General features: G+C 41.1%; 2 protein-coding genes and 1 long non-coding RNA gene across 9 annotated transcripts in view; 1 reads left to right on the top strand and 2 right to left on the bottom strand.

Annotated features, from left to right (window-relative positions):
- Nucleotides 1–22,856, top strand: part of LOC107227821 (angiopoietin-2) — a 67,723-nt gene that overhangs the window by 18,109 nt on the left and 26,758 nt on the right. The gene's annotated exons all lie outside the window — the stretch shown is intronic.
- LOC107227822 (acyl-CoA Delta-9 desaturase) lies at nt 1,519–4,653 on the bottom strand. The gene is made up of 6 exons (XM_015669081.2): nt 4,523–4,653; nt 3,128–3,342; nt 2,880–3,010; nt 2,444–2,649; nt 2,085–2,270; nt 1,519–1,913 (listed from the first exon to the last, which is right to left on the bottom strand). The coding sequence occupies exons 1-6, from the start codon at nt 4,525–4,527 to the stop codon at nt 1,643–1,645; spliced, it is 1,014 nt and encodes a 337-aa protein (XP_015524567.2). The 5' UTR covers nt 4,528–4,653; the 3' UTR covers nt 1,519–1,642.
- Nucleotides 12,211–20,366, bottom strand: LOC124292866. The gene is made up of 3 exons (XR_006902809.1): nt 20,266–20,366; nt 12,703–13,573; nt 12,211–12,548 (listed from the first exon to the last, which is right to left on the bottom strand). It is a non-coding gene; the product is annotated as an uncharacterized LOC124292866 (long non-coding RNA).

Below are 22,856 nucleotides of genomic sequence, written 5' to 3'. Positions count from 1 at the left end.
GTGTTGATCAAGTGCATGTACAGCCCGCTATGATTAGCGTAACGTGTACAGAACACTTGTATGTCTCTGCTCACATTGTATGATCATTCACAGGCACGTACATATAAGCCTGCGACGTTGCTCGGAGGCTCTCGATGATCAAAAAGTGAGAGCCGTTGGAAAATATCGGGTAACGTTCCCTGCTTTCGGTACAGACAGACATGGCAAGGGCCAATTTGAAATTCAGCTCACGCTCGCGTGGTTCCCACGCTATATTATACCACCGGTATAAGGTATAAGTGACTGCAGATCGGTGGTCGCTGATAGCGCCAAGTTCATTAAAAAAAAAAAAAAAAAAATGAACGCGCGCGAGCCGACGCACTATCTTTTACCGCGAACAGAAGCCTTTAGCCTAACCGGCGAAAACAGTGTCACATATTTCTCCCTTCTCCCAATGAAATTCGACATTTCGGAAGTTTTTATACGATTATGGATTTTAAAAGCTTTCATTTAAGCCCTATGTCAATGCGATCGATGCACGGGGAGCCGAAATATACCAGTTGTAATATTTCCAACATCGTCGAAAAACTGATTCAATTTGTATTATGTAACGAAAAAAAGTGACGTTCGTGTGTTTCATAGTCGTAAGTTCAGAACTAAGTGAAAATATACAAATTAGTGATAATTATTTGACTACTTTAGATCGGTTCGATGAACAGCGGAGCTCCCGATGAAGCTGAACGCAGAGTTAATAGTCTTGCGAAGCCTAATTTTATGCTCATGTAATCGGGTAAATTTGGTCTGTCAAAGGATGAGAATATTTATGTACGTTGTGTTTTTGTGAAATGTTTTTCTGTTGTATAACTTGATTATATGCATGCATTTTTGATCAGAGAAAGTATTTTTGTGGGTAATGACCACATTGTTAATGTACTTGGCGAAAGGCTTTTGTACCAGAGGTGCTTTTTGGGGGGATATGATATTTTTGGATCCTTCGTAGAATTTACGCGTATACAAGTAGCTCTGATGGCCTTTCTTCAACTCTCTTTTCGTGAGTGGCTAAATTTGGCAGATTTTCGTTGCGCGAGGACCGCGGTCTAAAATCTAACCGGCATAGGTTGGGTGATGCCACGGGCACGTATGCAAATGATTATCGCGTCCGTGTGACGATGACGCTTAGGAGGACGACGTCGACGTCGCCGGTTAGGACTAAGAATTTCCAAAAACACGCGATTCGGGGATATTTGGTGGAAACGGACGAAGTTGGTGATTTCTTTTACCTTCATCTCTCATTCGTATTACAGATCTGAAAATACTTTCACGGCGTAACTCTACATTATTTTTTTTTCAAAAACTAATTCTTTCAAAGTCGTATGACGGACCTCTACACGTGGTTTGTATTTAATGTGAAGAAGGTTATAGAGTAAAATGAATAAAAACACATCCTCATCTGAAGAATCAGAAAATGAGCAAGAAATTTTCAACTATTTCGATTCCGAGGCAGCATTAATTGTGCGAAAGGAAACCGTACCAAAGAAATAGATGTATTCGATCGGTATTTATTGGCTTACGACACGTACAAGAATCAGCGACAATAATGTAACTGCAAATATTAGTTTTCATTTATTACTCATTATTTTGGTCACGGATCATGACTTACTTTTCAATCAATAATTTTGCAGCCCTGGTTCATAACCGAATGCGTTCCGTCGCCGTGCTTCTTGATACGCCCTTCGACCACCGAGTCCGAGACCGTTCTTAAATCGTAGGCGAATCCGTAATTCGCCAGAGTCTGCAAGAACTTGGTGTTGATACCATCCCGTTGACTGAATTCTCCAGCTCTCCAATCCCCGGGAAAACTGTGATGGTAATTGTGCCATCCATCTCCGCCGGTCAGAAATGAAACGAGATTGGACTCGACGGAGGCGATTCTTCTAAAATTTTCAACTACGTTATTTCACATTAAACTAATTGTAAATTTTATCGAAATTCATCCAAGTATAAACGGAGAGTGTTGTAACCCTGAGAGTTTCAGGGTTTCTCGGGAATCATTCCACGTTCGTTTTACATCTGCTTTAGAAATGAATCGGTGATCGTAAACTTACTTGTCGTAGGGCTTTGTGCCGAACATGTGAGCGACAGAATTTACGCTCCAAGTTACATTAAGGACGATGACGTAGCGAAGACAGTATGCGACGTAAAAGGAAGTCCACCAATTTTCATTCCAACAGAAAACTGGCAAATAAGTGGGACAAAGAAATCCCACAAGTATGTAAAACGGTACGTAATATCTGCAAGTAAATTGGGATGATAAAAGACAGCCACGGTTATATCGCGATATCATGAGGAAAAAAAACCGTCGATGGTGTTCTAGTTAGTATTTCACGTTTCTGATTCGAAAAATCGTGAGGATTTCACTTTAAAAAGAAATTGGTACCTATAGTGTTCGAAGTTGGATACTCACTTGTATTGAAACATGAGGATTTTGTCATCGAGTAGATCCGAGACGTCGATGCACTTGGTTTTCTCTTTAACGAGAGGATGTTTCTTGAACATCAACCAGCCGACATGGGAAAAGAAAAATCCTCTGGTGGAATTGTGAGGATCAGCGTCCGTGTCGCTGTATTTGTGATGCAGCCTATGGTCTCTTGCCCAGGTAAACATGCTGTTCTACAATACGAAAGGTATGCCTAATGTCGCCTGATTGTCGCGCAGTTATTAAAAAGTAGTTCGGGGGGGACCCAACAGCACTAAAAGCACTTTGATCTTGAATCGTCAAAGACTGTTATTACGTTATACCTATGATACCCGGTGTATTGACAACCCGAGTATAACGAGCGCACAATTTTGGCGAAATCGCAATTTTTGTGATTAGCTGCGAATAATTGGATTTCACTAACCTGTCCAGCAGCCGTTTGAAAAATGATCATGGCCAGCCTGAGAGACGTTGTGGCCTTGAAACTCTTGTGAGAATAGTATCGATGGGCCCCCAATGTTACAGCTTCCAAGGTACAGAACACCATGAAACCCGCTAGAAAAAAAAGAGTGGTGAAGTTATAGGAATAAGTAATTGTTGAAACTGAATTCGGCTGTTCCTCGCCGTCATTCTTATATCTGCATTCTTACGAGTTATATGATTTCAACTCACCCCATATTATTGTGAGTATCTTGGCGTTCACCAGTAGCTGGTAAATACCAATTACTGCGCCCACGTGGAGGGCGAATAAGTACAACAGGTTGGGAATCACAAGTCTGTGATAAAACTTATCGTTCGTGCTGACATCCTTGTTGACCACCTCTTCCAGGTCGAACTCTCGACTCTTCTCATTTTGCACAATGAAGTCCAAGTTTGAGTCGTGATCCCTGTACATTTAAATTCAAATTATACCATACATGATAATTTTCAATGTTTTAGTTATACTAGCTTAGTCAAACAGCCAGTCCGTCAGGGGATCAGTTAAGGGGACTCGCAAGTGAAATTCTAGCCCTACTATATATACCTGCTACAAGGTCGGTGATTTTTTTTCTCCATGACTTTGGATAAGAAATGATGTCCCAACCCGAAAAATAATTCCGGGAAAATTTTCACTATTTTCGAAATCAATATTTGTGAAAGCAGAAGAATGAAATTTATATGAATATATGAACCCCATTATGGTAAATTTTTTTTTTCTCTTTCCCGTCTCAGTTGATGGGCCTTTTTAAGCTAAGGTCAGGTTTCAATCATGCTTTTATTGTGAATTAACAGTCATGGCCTTGGCTGTAGGATGTAACTTCAATCTCTTTTGATAAAGGATGAGATCACATTTTTAATGTACTTGGCGAAAGGTTTTTGCACCGGAGGTGCTTTTTGGGAGGATTGATTTTAACGAAAAAATAAAGTGAATCTCGACTCACATACTTTTGAAAAGACGAACCCCAAACGAGTGAAATGATTGGTTGTCGAAGCATGATTTCCCCAAATCTACCCACTTTGCCAGCCGTATTTTCGTACATTATACCTCCGTAAAATAATTTGAAACGGATTTTCATGTTTGGGTTTGCTTACTGATTGGCAAATATGATTCGCATGACTCAAAACAACCAAAGCAACAATTTAAGGGGAGAATCAAAATTGAGCGGGAAAATAGTCTGTTCGACGCCGCGCCGCCTTTAAGTATGTGCCTTGTTAGCCTAGACTTAAGTACGGCTCTGGTAATTATAGGGGTAGCACGATCTTTAGTGAAATCTACAGTACTTCTGGTTGCTAACTTAAGGTTACCGACTGACCTGTCAAACTTCACATTGCGAGTCTTTGATGTGGTGAATTTTACTGTCGATTGCTTGAAAATAGATCAATTCTCCCGGAATGATTGCATTCACTTTTCGGTTCGAAATATCCAGTAATAATCGTTCGTCTTTCGTTAATACAAATGCCAAAGTCTAGCAAAGTGATAGTTGATAGAGAAATTAGTAGGACATCGATAGGATGCGAGTAAACGTCGGTTTGGACTTTATCTATATTATTAAGGGTGTATTGAAAACTCTTAAAATTAGTAATTACCCCATTGAAACACAGCTCGCAGTATTGAAGATATTTTCTCAAACTCTCAACTATTTACGTATTATTTTTCTTTATGCTCAAGCTGCCTCGACGAAGAACGGAATCACGCTCAGTGTAATGCACTGGACTGACGATCTCCAATTGACGATGGTACGAGGATAATCGGACTTTTAATGTTTCCAAAAATATGACGTACACGTACTTTATTACGCTAACGCGGATCAAGCACAGTTTTTTAGGTGGGGCAAGCCAAGTCAGATGGGAGGTGGGGGAAGGAAACTAAGATTACCAAATAAGTTTTACAAATGTGCAAAAAATGCTTTATTTACGACTCTTGGAAGCACTGTAGTTTTAAATGCTTCCAATATTATTATGTAAGAGTATATCGAACCACGAGAGGTGCTCGACGAGTTTTTGTCAATCGCAAGTAGACGCTGATGTCGGAGTCGACGTCACCGTTACCACGACATCATCAAACAACGATCCGTCGCAGCTGGATCACCGAAAACGACGGTCTCGTTGTCAGGTGAATTTATGAGTTATCTCGAACGCCGGGTGATGATCGATTCAGCGTTATTCATTATACCTATGGGTGTATCGTAGTTAACTTTTTGATTCTTTTTTTGCGTACATCTGCCCACAATTCGAGGCTACGCGACATGTCGCCGTTTCGTCGCGACGCGCGACGCTGCAAGCTCGTCAAACCCATTTCAATAGAAATATCTCTTCGCCGTGTTTATGTGATCGGTATGCCGACAATCGCGGCTCTCTTGCCCGATTACACGTCTCGTTTGAGGTCAGGGTGTTCGCTCTACCGTGAAATAACGCCCATAAATCTGCTAATACATGACGTCCAGTCCACCTCTATGTATGTACAAGCTGTAATTACGTGCCGGGGACTTTCTGTTTTGTCGGCGAGAAAAATGAAAATTTCCAACGGTACGAAGAATTTTGAACTGTCTTTACAACTTAGATCTCGAAATTCAGCAAGACTGAACTTGATGTTATTACCTGATGTAAGATGTTGCGTTAGTCGTGCAAAAAATGTACAACCCGGTATGAAACTTTCATATCAACAATATGTCCATTTTACGTTATTTCGATACATACTGTATACACTTTTACCTATGATTCGTGGCGTTTCGAATCTAAAACGCAAAAAAATTTACCAATTTGCCGATGCTGACACGTGTGTCAGGTTCGTACGTCATATGGAGGCAATAAAAATTCGAACATTGGACTATTTGAAAATTTTACGAGATTCAAAACAGATTGCGTAACCAATACAAAAGATGCTGCTTGTAGCTTGAGAATAGATTTTGGCGAGCGTATGATGTGACTTAATGTTGCCATTCGACTTTGGGACCATTGTGACGCGTTTTTTGTATCCATTCTACTTTTTGGTACAAAATCGCAACATCGAATAGGACATCAAACGTATATTATCGCTTTTATATTGGCCGCAATAACGATGAACATGAATTTGGCTTACGTTGATGCCATTATTTTCCTGAAAATAAAAAGTAATCTGCCGGCAGGATATTGGATGATTTCATCAATATTTATTCCCGTTCGAATATCACACGGTTTGGCATAGATCGGATCGATTTATTTCCTTTAATTTTTACCACGAGTCCTGTTTCTCACCATGAAATATGCGCAACTTGCGGAATGCAGTACTACGATATTTTTCACTGGAATTTTATTCGATTTTTTTATGCCTAATTTTTTTGTCGTACAAAAATAGCGACATACTTCGGATAAGAATGTAGAATGAAGTTTTGAAATATTGGGAACCCACGGTTCCGCAGTCACATTGTTATTATTTTCTGAAAAACTAATTTCCAAGTCAACCAAAAACTTCAGTAACCTGGACAGGATATAGTATCAACCTTTCTGATGCTCGTTTCAGTTTAACGAGTTTCCGCTAATCATTAGATGTTTTAAAATCATTTTAAGCGGAATAAAAGATCAATCGATAAAATAGAATCAATGAAACATCAATACCGAGGTTCAACTAAAGATTATCTTTGGTCTCGTTATTGTAATTGCAAGAGTACCCAATAAGAGGTAAAGAAGCTTTCACTCTTTGAATATAGCTAGATTGAATGTTGATCAAAGGACTTTCGGCAAAAATATTTCAAAATATCTGTTTCTTCCGGAAATGTTAGAAACAGCCGATCCCATCGATTAGTCGAAACGAATTTTCGAGCAGTCGTGGGTTGAAACGGGAAATGAAGGGGCGTGGGTACCGTTCGGGTCACTGGCAAGCGAGCCCATCCCGAATGTTCGTGAGCTGCAGATACATACGTGTCACATTGATTATGCATGCACATTTCTATTAGAGAAATTAATACGCGTAGGAACTGTGTAGAGCGGAGTGATTACAGATCCGTTCGTGCAGCCTCCTACCGGTCCTCGCGTTGTATTGTCTATTATTACGGTGAAACGTATAATAATAAAGGTGCGCTGACCTTCGAAAGTAATTTATCGGCTACGAGAGTGCGAGATGAAATTAGTCTACGTATCATAGCTGGATTGCGCGGTAAATTATCATGAGCGAAACGACTCGTTTGGATAAAATTCACAACATTATCCCGCAAGCAATTCTGCAGTATACCGAACTGATTCAAGATCTTGCGAAAGCTCATTTGAATCACCGCTTCCTTCGTTTGCGAAGTCGTTGATCCCATTCCATACGGAATGAAGGGTGGTAATACAAGGCCGATTCTTGATGCAGATTCCTACCACCGACACTTACCAACATCTTACCCAGACTCAAACCCTTCTCCGCGATGACGTAACCGCGATCAACCCCCTGCTGTACCGACTCGAAGGTCAAAATCGCGGAGAAGGGTTCAAGTCTCGGTAAGATATCGGTAAGTGTCGGTATTAAGAATCTCTATCAAGAACTGGGCTTGTATTACTACTATGAATTTATTACTTATGAAAACTGCAGAAGTTTCGATACTGAGATGATGATCCCGTACCTACACGATATGAAGCGTTATTTTGAGCCGAGAACAATCCCTTTCTGGTTTGCAAATATTCCATATTAACATTTTTACACGCCGTTGACCTAAATTCAACGACTTCTCAGCTTACAACTTTTCGCATATACGAGCGTAAAAACAGCAATCAGTGTTCCGAAATTGTCCAGATTCACACAACGTCTGCAAACGGAGCACGTGTCAATGCTCGAAACATATGAACATAGGCGATCAAGATCGGCAGGTACGCCCCGAGTGTATGGAAATGGATTGCATCGCTAATGAGAATGCGGCACATTCAGCTCGGGCATTATCTATGCAGGAAACAGACGTCGCGTCGAGCAGACAGTGTCCTGCCCTGGGCTGGATAAAGTCATCAAGATTACATGCTGTGACGTGGTCTTTTCCTGTACCTCGGTCACTCGGAGAAATGACCGAGAACTTACCGCGTACACAATAATTCGGCGGCCCGCGATTTAAGCTGAAAAACTGGATCTTACAAAAGATATCGCAAAACTATGTTGGGCGCCTGGCGTGATTACTACGCCTCGAAATCGCTAATTCGCTATACCTCGGGAATTTACTCGGTAGCTCAGTACCGCGGAGAGGGGACGGGTAATTTTTGGAAGAGACAACCACACGTTATCTGACAACGAAATAAAATAATATATTTGACGATAGTGATGATACATAAACAAAGAAGAAGAATAATTCAACATTCGCTCCTCGCGATCCAAAAAAAATAAACGAACAGAACTGATAAAAACCGACTATATAAGAAACCTTAAGTCTACTTGCGCTAGTTGCATTCTTAGTAATAAACAAAAAAATAGAAACAAATTGTTACGTGACGCGCTAACCGCGATTGTTCTCTACGAGATACAGCGCTAATCGCCAGACTATAATAATAAACCACCAGGGCAATAACTAAAATGAAACCTTATTCGACGCGCTAGTCTCACCTCTAATTATTATTTGTAATTCGACGTTTTTTTTTCTGTTTTTTTTCAACAGTAATCGCATGACGCTTAGCACGACGCATCCGCGCTCAATCCGTACCCGCAATTACTCCAAAGTTCACAAATCGCTCCGCTAAACCGAGCGCTCACGCGCGACGATATGCGACCTACACGAGAGGTGACACTTTTACATAAGCTGACTCGACAGGACCCCGTGCGGCGGAATTTGGCTGAACTCAATTTGCAACAAGTTTGACTCGACTCAAAACGGTGACTCTACTCTAGACGATACATGAACAAAAGTTACTCTACGCGTTATCGCGAGAACTCAGGCTATGGCCATCACACAAGGAGATCGGCACACAAATTTCAAGTGCTCCACTAACTCAATTATTAACTGGCCAACCGTTGGTCGGTGCGCCGATCTAAATCGTACTCGAAATATGTTCGCAAAGAATTAACAGCTCTTACCGCTTCGCAACCACACCAAAAAGTCTCCAACCCTGGTCTCGGCCGTGGCGCACACAAACCTAAATTTTTTTTTCTTTTCTACTCAATCACAACGCTCGCGCACTGTCGCCAGGCCTCAAGTGCCGAGCTTCGCTACGCGGAGCCGAAATTCGAACATGCTTCTAACATACGCGCTATCGGTCACGATAAAATTTTCCCGATCCAATTGGTTTTCATCTCATGAAATTCTTATAGCCTAACTTACCGCTATCGTTGACTTCCGCTGTCGCGGAATGCTGATTGGCTGTCTAGTTCTCCGGTTTTCCATCGTCCGGCAGTGGCGTGGTGACGGCTTAGCGAGGCTGCATGACGTAAGCATGGTGAGGGGAGGAAAAAAAAAATCGCTGAGTTGCTGGAGAACGCTTATGTACGAATGCCGCGAGTTGGACAATTCGGTCCAGGATTCATTATTACCCAAACTGAGAAGCATTTTGTCTAATTTTCCCTTTTTTTCATCGAGTGCAAGCGATTATTTTTTAAATTCTCTGTGTATTCAGCCCCATGTAAAAACTTGCAGAACGTTACAGTAAGGCCACAGTGACAACCTTCGGATCCAGTTTCGAAATAATAACCATCGAACTATCAAACTAGGCTTATATTTCTATCGTAACTGCCTTTAAACATGCCATTCGTCATCTGTAACCGAAGATCTACGAATCCAGCAGCGACTGCGCAGCGTCGCTTGATATTCAAATTAGCTATTCCTGATCTGTACCATAAAGATTATCATTTTATTATTTTATTTTTATACTTTGAACGCAATGCGGCGCAGGTTGTCCCGAGCTGCTGTTTTCTCTCTACAACTAATTATCCTTCCTCAATCTGCCGTATAAATGATCAAGATATTGCCAGTATACGAAGAGACATACTTGTCTGTTATAATGGCCTGTTCACCTTCACGTTCGGTCTAATCAGTTGGCGTGCCGTCGAATCGGTTTGAATGACGTCAAACTTTGCACGTGTCCATTCCCCGTAAATAGAACGATCTCAATATCGCGAGGATTCGTAAGCTCGTCATTATTTTGTTGCACTGCGTATGAATGTAGGTTGTAACGCAAGGGTTTCCTCGGATACGATATTTAAGATAATTTCGAGGGTGGAAATCCTGGTCCATTCGGCGCAGACAGCGATCTGATTATTAGTGATACTTAAGGATAAAGATATTGTTTTCAGAAAGACAGTTTTCGATAAAATTGGCAATTTAATGGAATAATGTATTTCAATCACCAGATCGAAATTTTGTATCGGTTCACGGCATTGTTTATGAGATGTAAGCAAATATGTCTTCGCTCATTTTACACATATTCTTATGGAGGAATGAACGGGAATTGAAGTTATCAATTCAATTTGCAATGAAGTGACATTGAAATTTCAATGAAATTTTTTTTGCAAGTAGAAGCAAGTCTAATAACAATAAAGAAACATATTTCAGAATTATTCATCACTTCCATGATATTGGAAAAAATTATTTACAAACATGTATACATGTCTGAGATTGTACCCAGCTGTGCAGGCCGTAACACGTTGTGACGTGGCAACAGCGCAACACATGCGTAAAACATGACATTGTTGTATTATAGTTACTTTTCGGCTATAAATGAAAAAGAAATGGATTTTATGCGTGACAGATCGTGGAGGTATATAGAGTTAGTATACAAAGCTTTTGCAATAAGATGACGCGACGTTACCAAACTCTGAAAAACCTATTACTTACGCTGGTCAGACACGCAACGCAACCGAATTTTGATTAGCCGCGTAACGTCGTTACAACTTCCTTAATTATTTAAAGATATTAGGTAAGAAAGCAACTTACAATCAAATTAGAGAAGTTATAGAAAAGACTAAGTGACGAGAGAGAAAAGATAATAAGAGACAAAGATAAACTGTGAGAATTTATAGGCTAACTAATTTACCAATCACTACAGAGAAACAATAAATGATGAAATTCAAGTAAAGCAAGGCAATTGAAGGTATTCTAAACAAGCGTAAGCAATGAAATGGTAATTAATCAATTCAAGCAACAAGATCAAGGAAAAAGGCAATAGTCACTACAGATTAAACAAGTAAGTGCTGACCAGTCGTGAAGTTACTTGCGGTATTATATAAGAAAACGGAAAGGTACCAGCTCACGTGGCTAACGCAGAGAAAACGGCGAGAAAATATAAGAAAAGAGAAAAGATATAATACAATTAACTTTGTGGCTTTACAAAATAGATATGTAAAAGAAAACCTCCCTTACGAGAATTGTAGAAGAAAAACAGAGAATTATATATAAAACACGCTTCTATTTGAGAGCTGATGGCGAAATAGGCGGTTGTTTCAGCACCAGGCTGATAAGCGTCGTCGACGATTCGCGTATCCGTCGGCGACGCATCCAAGCGGCTGTAGCGGTATTTTGTTTGAGTCTAGTCATCGAAAGTCTGCATTGGCACTTTGCGCTGGGCACTAAGCATGACCCTGTTCGCAATCCTTGCAGGCATCCACCCGGAATCAGTTTGGCGATATTCTGTCCTGTGTGCTGCGATATCCGGTTTCCTCGAAGCGATGTTCTTGAAGATAGTTCTCGTAATGCGATACAAAAGTAGAAAATAGACAAGCTTGATAGATATATCTCACTTAAAATTAGCGTTATTCTGTGGAGGAAAAAGTGCTTTATTATGGCCCATGTGACGGAGTATAAAATACCACCTCACAAGGTATATTCCACGGCCGTAGTGCATGTTATGCTCGAGGAACAGCGTTCATAAGATTGAAATTACACAATTATAACGATACTTAGATTCATTATTTGTCCTTTCGAGTTCCGGGCTTTTCCCCTTTTTCAAAATTCTTCTACATATTAATTATAAATCGACCTGGAACAATGAGCCCAGTCTTCGTGCTTCACGATTATCAATTAGGAAATAAAACATTTCAAGGATTATTACAAACGTAAACGATTGTTAAAACGATTACGAATAAATAACGAAGGCTTGTAATTGCTACGCAATTTGAGTTATACACATCGTTATTAAATTTGTTATTAGCCAGATTTATGAATTTATTGTTCAATATCCTACTGTCAACTCATTAACTCTATGATTTTTTTTATTGATATTTTACGATAATTATTGGAGGAAGACATTTTTTTGCTGCAGACGTAACAGAAGAAAGAAATTACGATTGATTTGGGATAATCATTACAATAGGTACGCAGGCTTGAGAAAATTCAATAACAAGAATTCGAAATTGTTAATATTATGTGCATTATATACTATACGAGTTCGAAATTTACTATCTAATTTATTTCCACAAACGCGTTTTCAACTTTTTGTATTCAAATACTCTGATACATGAACATATTAGTTTCTATACGACTTACGAATGAAATAACATCAATCATATATTGCTGATCAAAAGTTGCAACACTTTTAATTTTTGACAGGCTGAAGATTAATTTCTCCCACGCAACTAGCGAAGTCGGTATCGTACATTTTCTTGTATCGTTACATAATTGATCGGCTGTTGATATACAGCAGTGAACGCACGTGTCCAAGCTTTCTTTTAAGATATCATAACAATGTTTTCCTGAAACACAAAAACGCAATCTCGTTAGAGACATTCAGAGAAAAATTACTCTGTCGTTAAAGCATTACTTATACCTATTCGTGCGGTATTATATGGGGACAGAAATGCGCTCAAAAGATCATGACCACTAAAAATGTCGATCGGAGCTACCCACGTGGATTGTTCGTGTGAGGTTACTTGCAGCGGCTCGGGCGGGGTCGAAGAACCGAATTTGAAAAGTTCTGAATTATTTGGTGGCGAAACATGAAGTGGAGAAATCAAACTTTTACGATACAACACAGTTTCGAGTGGTCGGGAACCCGACGGCTCAAAGTTCCGAAATGTGAGATTCCGAAAATTCAAGATTCGATAGAGTAAAATACGGAAAATTAAAATATACCCAGACAGCGTAGTTTACTCAACGAGTCTGTGTAAAACATCAGAAAAACGGAAAATCGGAACGAACAGAATTCCGAACGTGAAAATATCGAAAATCCCAAAACAAAAGAAGATGAAGGTGGTGAAATTTCACCTAAAAAGATATTTACAGAACTGAATATCTTCGATCGTTCGGAATTTCAATGTTTCAGATTTTTAAATTTTCTCATTTTCGCACTTTCGGAACTTTGACTTGTCGGAGTTGCGCCTTTTCGAACCTTTGCATTTTCTGAATTTTGAGCGTCGGGTTTCGGACCATTCAAAACTTGGATGTTTCGTCAAAGTTTGATTTCTTTACTTTGAGTTTCGCCACTACAAAATTCGGATTGTGGCGTTTTCGGAACTTGTCAAATTCGGAATTTCAACCCCGCTCCCAACGGCTGAACCTTGGATGTCCTTCGTTGATGTCCCATACATCACATGTAGAATCGAACGAAGCTGGGACTCGAGCGTCGATCAGGCGCCACGACGTAGTCGGGTGCAACATGAACTGCACTGGCACTCATACTGCCAGTGCTCGTAACGATCCGAGAACGAGAGGTTTCTCAAGCTTTATTCTTTTGCCCCGTTTTTATCCGCTCAAGAATGCAGTCACCGTGGCACAAATCCTGAAACGTGAGCGTTGCCACGTTAGTATGAATAGAGGCACGAGTGTAAGCCCTCGCGGTAATCGTTACTCGCGTATGTCGGACGCACAGGATTAATGTCCTGGTTGTACAGGTCTGGCAGGCGCGGGATCATCATTCTCAATCGTTGGAAAAAGTGCGTGTATCCTAATTTGCACTTTTACAAAAAGTATAGGAATAAAAAAGGATCTATCTGTGACTTTGATGGATCAGAATACCGTGTCGATGATGTTGCATTTTATTTCAATCTGTCAAATCTTCTGCGATTGATATTTGATTCGAAACGTTGCCTCATGATCAGGCATCGGTAGTCGATTTTTTTATTTCTGTGTCTAAAATATTCTGGTTACGTCTCGTTAACAATTAGAGTATAAAAATACCAAGTAGATTAATTGCAGGGACACTGTAAGCTGATCGGGTATTTCTAAAAGCGTCGGATAGTGTTTTCATGGGAATAATAACATCTATTTTCGTCTTCTCAGTTCAATGATTGGAAGGATCAATTTTTCCCTCGGGGATCACAGCTCAGAATGAATTGAGGAATCAACTGACGGTTCAAAACTCCGTCAATAAATCTGATTGTGAACCTGTAACTGACCGGGAATCATTCTGCTGGATCTTGAGATCCGATCCTGAACTCCATTTTACACGTGCGGTACGTACAACACAAAATCCGTAGCACCATCGGAACGTTATAAAATACCGAACTTGTGCACGCATACACCGGTGCTTGTCACGTATACGTATCTATACGACGATACGGCAATGCTTCGGTGTAATTGTCTTTCGCCCCGGCAACTGGGTCTTCCTTGACCCAGAAGTCCAAAGTGAGTCTGCCGCCCGAACAGGTGTAGATCGCGAACAATGGACAATGGCAGTAGGCCGTGTAGCTATATACAATATTACGGGAGTCGTCGGCGCGTTATTAACACTACAATGTATTGTAACTGCGTTGATTCTACAGGGTGTCCCGAAATTCACGCAGGAAGTAATTTTGACAGAAAACACAGGTTTGTGATTCAAAATTAATTTTTTTATCGTATAGTTTCGTGAAGTATACGGTATAGGGTTATGTATGAAATAGGATATTGGGTAAAATGGCCTCCACGGCTTTGCTGGCATATGCGTACTCTTTTGTTGAATTTTCCCAAGACCGTTTTGCATAAATGTGGCTGAATTTCGTCGATCCAGCGCTCAATTTCCTCCCTCAAGATATGCGTGGTCGTCGGCTTGTTTGTATAAGCCTTGGACTTGAAAAAACCCCAAAGGCAAAAGTCCAACGGCGCTAAATCGCATGGTCCGGGTGGCCGATTCTGATCACCAAAATGGGAAATTAAAGCTGCAGGAAAATTTCAACAAAACAGTGCGAATGTTCCAGCAAAGCTGAGGAGGCCATTTTATCCGATATCCTACTCCATATATAACCGTATACATTACGAATCAATGAAAAAATTTCAATTTTTAACTACAAACCTGTGTCTTCTATGAAAATTACTTCTTGCGTAAATTTTGGGACACCCTGTATTCAAGAGCTTCCTAACACACGATGATATTACTTCACCTGCCTTGCGCCCGGGCGATGCCTGTACAATGTAACGCATACTTTGGCGGAACATCATGTAGGTAATTGTCGCCTACGATTTGCCACGGGTTTCAAGGTCGTCGCTGTTCGCGGCCCATTCTTGTGCCGTGACAACCAGATTTTCATCTCCGGCGACGGAAAGAATGGAATAAAAACTTATTACGAGATTAAATCTTGTACACCTCGAGCTCGTTTGAACTCCCACCAAAACTGATTCCTACGCGTTGACATCCGCAGGCTGCAGCAGTGACCTAGAAAATATGGGAATATCAGAGAATTTTACGAAAGCGTCGTTTGGAAGGTCAAAATTACAAGTGACAGATTTGAAAAATTCGACAAGAAGATACGATAAGTGGTTCTTAGTACATACACATACACAGTATGTGTGCAAGAATAGAGGAAAATGAGACGATTTTCTTTATACATGTGACGATTCAAGAGCAGGGTTTCCCACTTTACAGAACGGGGTAACGAACCTTGATCAGTAAGTTCCGAGTTACCCAATCGCTCGAAATCCCGGCTTGTATAGTATTGATGGGAAATTAATGTGGCAAGAGCTGTCGAGTATTCGCGGTGGTCACCCGGAGGCAGGAATCCATTGCCGAAGATGGAACGAACCGAACTATATGTTGGGAAAAGGTGTAATGAAAAAAAAGAAAGAAAAAAAAAGAACGAAGCCAAGAAACAATAAATAACATGATAATAAAACAGCCGTCCGTTGCGATAGTAATCGCGAGCAGCGATTACGCAAGCCTACGGCTGGGAGGTCGGTGTATGTGTACCCCTACCGCAACGGCCACGTTACATTTCACAAGAGCGTACACGCCCAGGGCAGTGGCAAGATATCATTAATATCAAATTGATCAGAATTATAATTTGTGAATGTGTATCGCGTAAGTGGATCTCGTTTTTGCGCTACTCGGACGTGTATGGGAGGAAGGAAAGCGACCCGCCGCCCTGTAATTAAAACAACGTTGCAGTCAAATGAGTATTTTTTACCCATAGCTAATGACCCCGCAACAGCGCAGAGTTGTCTGGCCGATAATTGCGATAAACTTATTCGCCGGGATTCCAGTGGGATATGGATATCGAAGGGGCGACACCTCGTGGGTGATCGAAAACCTGGATGCCCGGACGCTTCGGTGCAGCTCGACGTACGTCATTCGATTTCAATAGAACGTTCGAGGTGATAAAATGGATCAGAAACGTGTAGGACCCGATCATCGATTTCAAACAACCGATCACGTCCCACTCTCGCTCTCGATGATCGTTAAAAATTTCTTCGACTTCGATGTTCGCGAGTGTAGGTATATCATAGATTACGTATGTCGATGAACGCAGGCTGGGCACTGATCGCCGGTGAAGCTGCCCGCCCACTTGAGAATATAATACGTTTTTATGTAACTGGGTGTAATTTCCGTTTAAGAAGTTACGGGGCCGTTGCATAATACGCTGGTAACATCATCGACGATGCGGTATTAATATACGCTGGTACATCCATGTACCTCTTACCTACCTGCATTCGAATCGGCACGGGGCGCGGAGCACCTCGAATAATATTTTGATCTTTCAAGAGAATCGGTAGGTGTATAATGAGACAGGTTTATTTCATAGATTAAAGAACACTAAACGGGTTTTGGTGAATGTTTACTCAATAGCATTATCTTTTTGTCTAACGAAAAGATGGCAATCAAATGTATCGGACATCAGGCTTCCTAATATAGAGGGACGGACGTGCGAAACAACATTTTTAATAATCATATCTCGGAACTTTGCACGAATAGAATCATTCAAATGCAAAATTGTCATTCGTTAGTTTTTTCATGACGGTCACCAGTGCTGATAGGGAGTGCTGAATAAATTTGAAAAATCTTGAAATTTCATTCCCCTGTGAAGCGAAATAAAAATTTCGACGCTTAATGAAATGTGACCGAGATGCACCGATTTTTAACCATACACGAAACGTGTACTCCGTAAGTAGAATCCGACTATCGCGATCAGCCGCTCAACTGACGATCAATTATTAACGGGAACGAATTTTGCGAGGTACTGTGGCCTGCGATTGGTCCGTTTTATTATTCGGCCTGATATACCGAGATTAATGTAATGGACCGGTCTCAGGCTACGAGTAGCTCTATTAGCTGGTAATAATTGCGCTCCTAATGTCTTCAGGGACGCAACTTATCGCTAGAATATTAACTTCGCCACCTAATTCAAGTTCTTTCGTCATTACGTATTTAATGGTATAATACATCTGGTCATGGACCATAAGTTGTTCTGACATATTAACAGACTGATTTCTGGAATTTATAGTAGTGAACATTCAAGCAACAATTATTTTCAACAAATTACAGCTAACATTTGTTTGTAATGAAAGAATTTCACACGGATCACGCATCTGTTGATAGAAATTTATCTCAGTCAATTTTGATTCTCAGGGACCGATAAGATGTATGAGAAACCAAATACTTCGGAATTTTTTAAACGCATTTTAACTATTGATGCAATAACCTACATATCAAATCTAGAACACCATTCTATACATGTATATGTAAATTCATTTGGCATTTTTGGTTCTTTGTCAACACTCATCGACCTCGACGGTCTGTTAACGCCGCTCTAGGTTGCCGAATTATTGGTAATCGAAAACTCGCATATCTCTTTGAAGTAACAGAGGTGGGGAGCCGTTCTTTGCTGTGAACAGGGTGGATTTTGGATTTTGGTCCACCATATTGGATCCGCCATTTTGAATTTGCAAATTTCAATTTCAGATTCGTAATCAGCAACCCAAGAACCTCTGTATCGAATTTGATTTGCCCCAGAAAGGATTCAATGGGGAAATCCACGCTCTTGCGGGCACGGATTAGAATTGAGATAAAAACCAGAAAAATTAAAGAATTATTTTAACAGTATTTAGAGCCGGTTTGGGTCCGTGAGGCGGTTGAAATTCAAAAATTACCATTTTAAAGACCACCTTATTGTACATGACTAACTATTTTAGCACAGGGAAATAGTAGATTACGACAAGAATGGTTTATTCTGAAATATAACTCTGTGTGAAATTTTTCCGATTATATAAATATCAATGAGAGCTTCTCCTATTTTTCTCAGTCTTACATGCCGTACGGACACCCGATTTGGTGAATTCGGAGTACACTCATGGGGTTCATTTGGTAACTCAGTGTTCAGAATGACTAACAACTATCGATCTACAAAATATCGTTCAAGGTTGTCTTGTGAATAGCGCATTGCTTTAATGACAGAGTTCCAACCTTCGTATTACTTGTTCGCTTTCTGCACACGAGCACTTCTGGCCTTTAAATTTTTTTAAACTTGAGAAATAAAATCAATGACGATAAGTTTTGTAAATTATGTGTAGCGGAAACTCGGACTGAAAAGACCGTTCAAATATTTCAACCTAAGATGGATGTTATAATTCATCAACACTCAAGGCTATTTTTGCAATTGCTCGAAATAATTTTCACCGAGCTTGCAATTTACTCTGAACTGTTCTTCACTCAAACGATATAAATGAAAAGAAAGAGACGCTTATGCACGCCGAACAAAAAAAAATATCAAACCATGTTGATCCGTTTCCACGCCGAACCAATCACAGGCTAGAGTGCATCCCTTATTTGACTCACTAGGTATGGTGTTTAATATGACGTCGTTTTCTACATTTCGGTGAAATAACAAACAAAACTTTACCTATTTCAACTGATATAAGTCAAAATAGTTTCACGAATGTATCAGATCGTAGTAACCCGAAGTATGAAAGATTGCACAGATACATTTATACCTATTCTTTTTCTCGGAAAGTGTACTAAAAATACCAAAAGCATAAAAAATTACACTGTTAAATAACATATTTAACCGAAGCACGATGCAAATCAAACAATAACTAAAAAAAAAAATTTTACGTCATATGAAATACTACTCTACCTCAATAATTGTTGGAAAACTGATTTTCGACCACATCGTACTGCTCCTGGCAATACCACCGATACATGCACTGGCACATACGCGTCATCGTTACCTGGCAGCCACCGAGGGGGTGAAATATTATAGTGTGCGTTTATTTTCGCTTTTGATTAAGTCATCATCGGCACTTGACAAATTTACGAACAGCACCGATGCCGCTACTATAGTTACGTGCACCCTGCGAGCGCCGTGCCTGCAGCATGTATGCATATTATGATGTATGTGTTCTGAGAAACATACATATAGCTCATCGTTAATCTGTTAGCAACGATCTAGAAGTTATGCAATGCCATTGAGTAGAGGTATAAAGTAGGTATAGGCCCACCTAAGTGCACATTCGGACCTATCGGGCGTTAGGACGTGTATTCTAGACTCACGGATGGAGTTGGGCTGCTTCTGAAAGAGAATGTCAAAGGAAGCAGAAATCTTTACCGCGTTGCAGCCTAGCCACACACAGTCTGCGTGTTCGGTCACTTGTCAATTTTTATACAATTTATTCCCTATGCTTCGTATCGGTGCAGAACTTGGCGCATACCTGCCTCCCTACCCCACTCATGGTCTCGGGACATTGAAAGCGTTGCAGCACCGCGAACAACGCTGCTCTATTTGTTCCAGAATGAGGAATGAGAGGGAGAATGCTGCGTCGAGGCGAGTTCTCGATCTATCGAATTCGGAGATTGTTGTCAACGCCTTGTTATCCTTCGTGATGTAACAACTGACAACTACAACCGGTATGGCACAAGTACAACAAAACGCGGACATATGCCTTGCACTATCGACGAGTCGGCCAGCCGCGATGGTATTGAAGAAAAAAAGTACACCAAGACTAGTATGTATGCTGCAATGGCGCGTTTGCGATACAGGGCAGCTGATTTTGGCTGAAAAATTTCATTGGCACCTCGATGCGACAGGCGCAGGCACGATAAGTCAATGGGGGGCAGAATAATATGCTAAAAATGATGAAGTGAGCACCGTGGCACGTGTAGCCAAGCTGTCTGCGATGGACGATAAACTGCTAGTTTTATTCGTACTATGTGCCTCCGGCTAGTGCTGTCTAGTTGCGTGTAACTCTGCGATTGAATTGCAGAACGGAGAGATAATAGTTACGAACCGTTCGCCTTCTTCGTCGAGGTATCAACGATCCGGTGAAGATCACTCGGGTGCTGGGACTAATTGACTTCGGCCGAGTCTTCGGTTAACATCTTTTTCGCGGGAAGCTTAAATTTAACTGGAGCCCAGAATCTTCACTCGATTCGTGACGGTGGTGGTTGTGGTGGTGGTAGCGATGTTGCTGCTGCCGCTGCTGCTTGCTGCACCGCCTCGAGACGTATGATTATTTTTACGCGTTACTCAACGAGCTGGACTTGGATTTTAATGATATCAGCTCGTGTAGCATATGTCGGGTACCACTGGTTTGACATTTTGTTCGGGGACAACTAGGTTACGCTTGCGAAATTTTTTCAGGTACGATGCAACGGTATAACGAGTAATAATGGAATAAAACTCGATACAGAATTGTGCAGGTCACTCATCTATCACTGAATTGAGAAACTTTTCGTTTGTTCTGGATTTCTTTGAATCAATTGATAGTAATTTTTCTAATCAGTTTCCTTATCTCATTCAGAAAATCTAAATTCCAGCCAGTATTGAACATTTGTAACCATCCAGCTGGTTTGTAAAACGAGAGATGTGAGTATGTGACATTTATGTTACGAACAACCTGCCGCAGGCGAGTTGTCGGCATGTTTGACTCATTTGCGTAATCCGAATGCATGGTGCTTTTGAAAACGCTTAGCTCCGTACTGCAGCAGTGGAGGCCAACAAACCAAAACTAAAAGCATTCACTCGGGTTTCTCTCATCCTCACCAAACAAGGTGGCTGTCCATCAGACTCAGAGTCACTTTATCCTACCAACTTAAGCTTATCTGCTTCATTTGATTTCACCGATCGGACGCAGTAGCCACATCAATTTGAATCACTCACCGTCAACCCATCAGTCCTTCTGCATCTTCGATTGTCCAATAGTGTGTACTTGACGCAACAACTGTGGCATGACTTCTGCCCTGCAACTAGTAGTTTTAAATCTTGAAGGGTCTTCGGAGGTTAGGCTGCTCTCGACTGAGATCCGGCTAGGCTCGCTTGGAACAATGAGAGAAAGTGCATAGGGAATTCGCATTAGAGGGACATGCCCAGGTAGGTATCTGTTGTATCTTCACACCGCATCTCGTCCGCGAACGATCCCTAATGCGATAGATTTTCTCTATCGTGTCATATCGTATCTCAGGTGCCTATAATATATGCCGTGATTGTCTTTACTGAAAAATGTTTCATTGCAAGCGGTTACTGAACTTTCTAGAGTCGTTGTAAATGGAAAACGGGATCGGTTTAACCTACTGGGTGTCTCTCGAGACTCGGAATGTGAGATTCGAAATGTAAAGGAGAAACGGGTGTCCGCCGGTGAGAGATGCGGAACGAAGCTAATTAAAATTCGTACAAGAAGTACGCGAGAAGTAAAAACACAGGCGGAAAACATGAGGTTACGTACAAATTTGTCGGTTCGCCTGATTCATGCACCGCGGGATGCCAAGCATATATGCATAGTGCGACATGTTCGGGTAAAAGGTTCTGCAACCTGTTTCGAACCAGCCGGCAGTCTTTTCACGTACCGCAAGTTTTGGAGCGGCGCCTGATATCCTTGAATACCGAGCGACACGAGAAGAGTTCCTGTCGGACCATAATTTTAGATACACGAATTACATCTCTGATCGATCCATTCGATTTGACGCGTTCGATGAAAAAGTCGTCAAATGTCAAGAAACAGGGCGAGGTCGACCGGAGTCGATCGTGTAAAAATTATTTAAATTGTCCTGAAATTCTCCCATCGCTGTCCTTCGGTTGAATTGTAAGATAACCACATTCTGCAACAAAAAAATTTACCATACACCTGTCGTGCTCGTCCGTCTGGCCGTATCCTTGTCTAACTACACAAGCAACCACCCATATATGCTTCACGGTGCATAAATTATTCTACATATCCGTTATCATCTTGTGACCGAGCTCTTTTTTCGCATAACCCACGTGCGTTGTTTCGGTACCCAATACAGCACCACGGTTGCATAACGTCTCGCCGCACGCTGTGGTGCCTTTCTAGACGTAAGTCACGAACATTCTCCAGGTTGGTACCGTCGTCCTTAGATGGATATTTGAGAAAAAGGTAACTTCCTCGTGCCAGCGAAAGTCTCGGGGCAAAATGTCGTCTTGCTGATGTAGCTTTGCCCGCATTTGGCCTAAAAAAGACATGACAAATTCGGTAGATCTTGATCTAGTGATGCATACTCAAGTTCTCACTTTGGGCAATACACTAGAATGAATCGTAATTTATACAAAATTAGACACGAAATCGTGGAGATGCGTTGATTTGCTCCTTAGATAGTTTGCGAAAATATCTACCGTGCATTTCAGCAGGGAATTAGAATCGTTCCGGGTCACAGGAATTGAGCCTTCGTCGTGCATGTTTGCTTCGAGCGCATGTACCTGATACCTGGAGTTTACTTTGCCGGGTAGACCACATAGTCCGCTAAAGTGTTGGCGGTTACCACTTAGCGACTTGAATACAATTCTGCAGACATTCACTTTTTCGCGGTTGTCGGTGATGCCGGTACAAAGTGACCAGCACAGCCTCTTAACACGAGCAATACCTTA

This window comes from Neodiprion lecontei, chromosome 2, assembly GCF_021901455.1.
Source record: "Neodiprion lecontei isolate iyNeoLeco1 chromosome 2, iyNeoLeco1.1, whole genome shotgun sequence".
In the NCBI taxonomy this organism is placed as follows: Eukaryota; Metazoa; Arthropoda; class Insecta; order Hymenoptera; family Diprionidae; genus Neodiprion; species Neodiprion lecontei.
The sequence above is the reverse complement of the archived record's forward strand: the minus strand, read 5'-3'. Positions and strand labels throughout refer to the sequence as shown.

Coding starts and splice junctions, on each gene's coding strand:
- LOC107227822 (XM_015669081.2), bottom strand. Junction 2,650..2,879: donor TTCAAACGGCTGCTGGACAG/GTTAGTGAAATC, acceptor TTCGTATTGTAG/AACAGCATGTTTACCTGGGC. Junction 2,271..2,443: donor ATCCTCATGTTTCAATACAA/GTGAGTATCCAA, acceptor ATTTACTTGCAG/ATATTACGTACCGTTTTACA.